Source organism: Martes martes (assembly GCF_963455335.1).
Source record: "Martes martes genome assembly, chromosome: 11".
In the NCBI taxonomy this organism is placed as follows: domain Eukaryota; kingdom Metazoa; phylum Chordata; class Mammalia; order Carnivora; family Mustelidae; genus Martes; species Martes martes.
In genome coordinates, this window is record NC_137899.1 from 59,840,019 (window position 1) to 59,845,763 (window position 5,745).

General features: G+C 52.7%; 1 protein-coding gene across 1 annotated transcript; it reads right to left on the minus strand.

The window, feature by feature from the left end:
- Positions 1-2,133: 2,133 nt before the first annotated feature.
- On the minus strand, positions 2,134-4,019 carry HOXA13 (homeobox A13; the record flags this gene model as incomplete). The annotated part of the gene is made up of 2 exons (XM_080818565.1): positions 2,134-2,378; positions 3,095-4,019. 2 exons carry the CDS (start codon positions 4,017-4,019, stop codon positions 2,134-2,136), a joined length of 1,170 nt encoding a protein of 389 aa, XP_080674691.1.
- Positions 4,020-5,745: the final 1,726 nt, after the last annotated feature.

Below are 5,745 nucleotides of genomic sequence, written 5' to 3' on the forward strand. Positions count from 1 at the left end.
TACAACATCTTGGATCATCGGTAATTAGCGATACTATATCTGTACAGATTCTACAAATATATATACAACCACACACGAGCACCGATATGCAAATGTATACATGTATACACATATATAATATATATTCACATATATACAGGCACATGTATAACTTACATATATTCAAATTTGTTCCATCTGGAGCCAAAGAAATGAGTACTAAATCTCTAAAACAAGGAGTCAAGGAGGTAAGACCTTTTGAGTCCCTTGAAGCTGAAGAATTACAAGGAAGCTTGTCAACGCGAGGTGGCGCCCTTGATCTACTAATCCAGCAGAGGCCAATTCATGAGCTGTCAAAAGTCAAGGTCACAAATTGTCTTTTTTCGTCAAGGTCAAGGTTTAAGGCCTTTCCTAGTCCTGTCATTTCAACAAATATCAAAACCTGCCCTTTCAGACACATGCAGACCCAACAGCAGATTTTAAAATACTACAGCCTGGGCATCACTGATACTCAACAACTGGTTTTCATTTTCCACAGTGAGCCTGGAAATTTATACTATCTCTTCCTCCTTTCTTCTTTCTCCTTTTCAGAATGCTTAACACTTTAACTCTCCTGAAGCACTTACCCAAATTTTTAGGATTTTAGTTATGAGGGATTTCTCCTTTTGCTTAAAAAATTTGTAGTGGAAAAAAAAAAAAGGCTGAATAGTAATAGAAAAGAATGGTCCTTGGTTTGTATAGGACAAACCCCGCTCCTTTTCTTTCTGTGCAGTGCACATTTAGCTTGGAAAATAATGAGTATTTCCTTCAGATTTTAATGGCAGTGACTATTTAATTACCATAATTAATACTTCTATATCACTATCTACAGGTCTAAGGTTCTTTTTCATTATTATTTTTAGTAGAAATGTTTGAAAAGCAGGTGCACAAATACATTTTCACAGTGTGCTGAATGTCTTTATTTACAAGATAGCATTTTATAGTGAATGTGAACAAAATGAATGTGCTGGTTGAAATAACTGCTTGATTAAAAATGTGCTGTAAAGATGAATCCCTAAACTTCCTAATGTAGTCTTATAACACAATAAACAAGGAAAAAATACTAATCCCTTAATAGTTCAAAATACAGAATGTAAACATCTAAATGTTTCAGGGGAATGGATTTCTGTTCTGAGTTTTCTAAAAAATAAAAAAAGCAAAATTACTCTCCAGCAAAACGTTTAGTAAATATTTGGAAATACCAATTTAAATGAAACATGAATTCTCTTCAAACCAGGGTTCACCATGTCGGGGCGGACCTCTAAGGAGATCTGATAAAGTGAATTCTATGAAACATTTGAGGCTTTAAATATTTTTTTAAAAAGTTATTAAGTTCTTTGGAAAGCAAATTCTATCAAGCAGAAAATATAATCCAAATGCCACAAAATATGGCTGTTCTAAGCAATTTAAAATTATTGTCAGAAGGGCATTCCCAACTTGGGGTTTCCTTGTAGCCTCAAAGGCTCAGCTGGTTGTATTTATTACCAAGACAAATGATCCTCAGAAAAGCCTTCTCTCCCTTTTTTCATTGTAAATAGCCCAAGATCATTATTGCAGTACCTTCTTCTCTCTCCCCTTCTAAATCTATACGTAAGATGTTTTGCAGAATATACAACGATGGTAGGAATTTCACTAAGATTTACCTGAGCAGTCACTTAACATGCAAAGGGGATGGCAATGGCGACCCAAGGACAAACAGATGTTTACAACAGCCTCTTGCTTTTGTAACCAGCTTTTGGATTATTACCATATAACACAGTATCTTGAAATATTATGGTCACATAAATACTTACAAGATTTCAGTAAATGCGTAACTTATCTGAAATTGCATATTTGGGGGTTGACATTTGACTCTAGAGTTTGTCATTTAACGGTCTGGTGGGGTTGGCGGGAGAACTGGAAGTCTTTACCTTTTCTTAGAGCAAAGTTTTAAAAGAGTTGTCGATTCCACCAAGGAGAAAGAGATCCCCCTTAGGAAAGCAAAATGCCAGTGTCTTTCTCTTTCTCTTTCCCATTCTCCAAATATTATTATTAAGAATTACGTTCATTATCTGGGCAAAGCAACCAGTTCTGAAGCATTTCTTCAAGTTGCCCTCTTGCTCCACTTTTAATCCATTAACTAGTGGTCTTCAGTTTGTTGATGACTTTTTTCTCTTTGACCCTCCGGTTCTGGAACCAGATTGTAACCTGCCGCTCAGAGAGGTTTGTTGTGGCTGATATCCGCCTCCGTTTGTCCTTGGTAATGAATTTGTTTGTAGCATATTCCCGTTCCAGTTCTTTTAATTGCACCTTGGTGTAGGGGACTCGCTTCTTTCTCCCCCGCCTGTAGGAGCTGGCATCTGAGGGATGAGAGACCACGTCTGGAAGATAGGGAAGAAGGCAAGTTACACAGGGATCACACCCAGGCCAGGACACAGGCTACAGCTCAATCTGAGCCACCCGCCTTGCCGCGCCCAGCTGCCCTTTGCCATGCATTGCACAATCCAGCCTTCCACTACAACCTGGAGGGTCGTTGGGGAGGGTGGTTAGTTCTGCACTGAAATGAAATCGCCTAGGGCTCCAATGACCACCCCAACCGGGCCATCCTGTCTGCACAGCGCGCTGGGTTCCCGTGATCGCCTGGCCCAGCGGCCCACACCTTAGCGCCAGGGGACAACACTTCTATGCCTGACTCCTCTCTGTACACCCCAAGCCCCAACACTTGATGCTTCTACAGTGAAGCCATTTCGAGAGAACGAATACGGGCAATTTGGGAAATAGTTTCCAGGTCAATTTTCCATCCTTAAGTCGATGTCAAGGGCTGGGGAGGGCGGGGCGCAGAGAGAAAAGGGAGCCCGCCAGGGTCCCACAAGCTTCTTCCCAGCCATCCCTCACCCAGGGAGAGCCAGGAGCCAGCCCAACTCAAGGGCAGGGCGGGCCGCGCCAGCCAGCCAGGGTCGGGCGCCCAGGGGTGCAGCGCCCCCGGGACAGGCCGGGGTAGGGGAGAGCAGAGGGGCAGGAGGGTGACCCGGGAGCGAGCGGCAGAGAAGCTGGAGCAGAGCCGGAGGACCGGGGTTGAGAAGGGGGCGCCATTTACCGGGCAGAGTGGACTTCCAGAGGTGGGGAGGCTGCGCCTGCTCTTTGGGGCAGTACATTTGGCCGTTCCAGCCGTTGGGCAGCGCCCAGGGCTGGTAGCTTTCCATGGGAAGACCCAGGGGCTCGTGGCGCGACTCGCCGGGGCCCCCCAGGCCGGGCACCACCGGCATATCCAGGTAGCCAGGCACCGGCTGGTGGTGGTGGTAAGGCCCGGGCGCGTAGCCTTGGTGGTAGAAGGCGAACTCCTTAGCGCGGGAGCTGAACTCATCGGCCGCGGGGCCGGCGGTATCCATGTACTTGTCAGCGAAGGCGGCCGCAGCGGCGGCGGCCGAGGCGGGCTGCGCGCACGACTTGATGGCGTTGGGGTGCGGGCCCATGCGGGCGCACGGGTAGTAGCCGCTGCCGAAATAGCCGTAGGGCAGCGCCGCGGGCCCCGACGAGCTCTGCGCCGCCGCCGAGCAGGGACTGCACTGCTTGGCGGCCTCGGCGCCCGCTGGGCCAGCGGGGCCGGGCCCTCCCGAGGACGACGCAGCCGCGGCGGCGGCGGCGGCGGCGGCGGCGGCGGCGGCAGCGGCGGCGGCCGACGGGGGCGCCTCCCCGGGCGCGCTGTTGTAGGCGGCCGCGGCGCCGGGCGCCAGGGGCGCCGGATGAGCCATCAGGTTGCGGCACTGGTTAGCTGCGGCCGCCGCGGCCGCTGCGGCCGCCGCTGCCACCGAGAAGTTGCCCCCCGCGGCCGCAGCCGCCGGGTGGGGGAAGCCCCCGCCCCCGGCCCCGGCCGCCGCCGCCGCCGCCGCCGCTGCCGCCGCCGCCGCCGCCCCTTCCATGTTCTTGTTGAGTTCGTCGGCCACCAAGCCACCGCCGTTGTCGTAGAGAAACATGACGGTGGGCTCGATCCAGCGGGGGTGGAGGAGCACGGAGGCTGTCATAGCCCGAGCCGCATGGAGAAGACCCCAGTGGCGCTGTTTTAAAAAGCCCCCAAGAAGTGAAGAGCGCGCGGCGCGGGGCCGGGGCCCGAGCGAGGGGGGCGGATCGCGCCCCGCGGGGTCGCGCCAGGCGGCCGCCCATTGGCCCGCCCCCACCCCGCTCCGCCCACGGCGTATGCAAAGCGGGCGGCTCCAACCCCGGTTCTGCGCTGTGCACCCGCGGTCCCCGCCGCCGCCCGCGCAGTCCCCAGCGCCAGCGCCAGCGCCCGCCGCGCGGCCGCGAACCATTCACCCAGGGGAGAGGCGGGGGACGCGGGCGAGTGGGGGTGGAAGACGGCGGGTGGGGTAGGGAAAGAAGGGCGGCCTCCTCCCAGCTCCCCCTTCCCTTCCTCTGTCCCAGTGGGGCCCGGGGCGGAATTAGGCGGGGAGGGGACGGCGGCGCGCTGTTGCGTGGAGACCTGAAGCAGTGGGACTAGGTCAGGTAAATCGGCGGGCGGCTGGGGATGGGATAGTAGAGAAAATGGGGCGTAGTCCAGGCTGGATGTTTCTTGGGGCCTTTGAAGCTGTTTTCTTTCCAGGTATCCGCGAGTCTTTCTGCAGTGGGACCGTAGCGTGGACACTAGCGCTTTCGGCTTCGAGAGCGTCAAGATTTGACTCCCTCCCGGGATCGTGGCGGGGCATTTGCGGATGCGCCTGGCTCATGGGTCCCAGGACGTTCCAATGGAAAGCTTGGACTGTGTTTAGGAGCGCTCTCCGCTTTCCTGTCTACAGTGCTGGCGGGCAATTTCATACACTTGCACTTAGGCCCATAGGGGGTCAGAACGACCCCCTCACACTCACACTGACACACGCACTCATATTCAAGTGTACTCTGATCAGACACTCACACTTAGGTATAGAGACTGTGCCACACTCTGCCCTGAGAACAAATCTTCCTTCTCCAGAGACTTGGGAGCAATCTGTGTGCAGTATTCCCTGGTGCTCCTGCATCTCCAGCCAGGCTGTCCTGTCCTGGAAGTTTAAAAGGAACAGCCCCGGGTGCTGTTTGGGACTCCCTTTCTAGGGCCTAATGAGGCTTCATAGATCTTGGGCTGGAGCCCGTTCTTCAGGCACCTGGACACTCCCTGTTTCACTTCATCAGGGCTTGATGGAGCTATTTCATGCCTTCCCCCCAAATAGGACTGGGGAGAGCATTGTCTCCAGCCTGCAGAGGGTGCCCAGTCCTCCTCTATCCAAGAACCAGCCAGAGAAGTCTTTCCTCTGTATCTGGAAAATGCAGACCCTTTCATGAGAACACGGTGGGGTGTTGGTGCTGGAAGAGCCAAACAGCCATCATTTTTTGGTGGGGGATTCTGGGAGTTCTGTTGCTTTGGGGTTACATACTTCCATTACTGATTGTGGATGCTGTGAGCTGATCAAATGTCCAGAAGGGGAACATACGTTCAAAGTGAAAGTGGGTGTATTCTACAGGAATATCAGGTTTGGGGAGAGCGCTGGACTCCCTTTCATCCCAGGGCATTGGGATGGGCATCAGAAGCATGGACTTGCCATCCCATTCTAGCTTGCAGACTCAGCCAGAAACTCAGAGTGTTGCAAATGTCCCCAGCCCCTATTCCCTGCCCTGATCTGCTCCCTAAGGCTCCTGGTTTTCCTGCAGAATCCAGACCAATGAGGCTGGGCTCCAGCTTTATCTGCCTTGATCCTTGGGTTTGCTGGGACCAATGTTTAA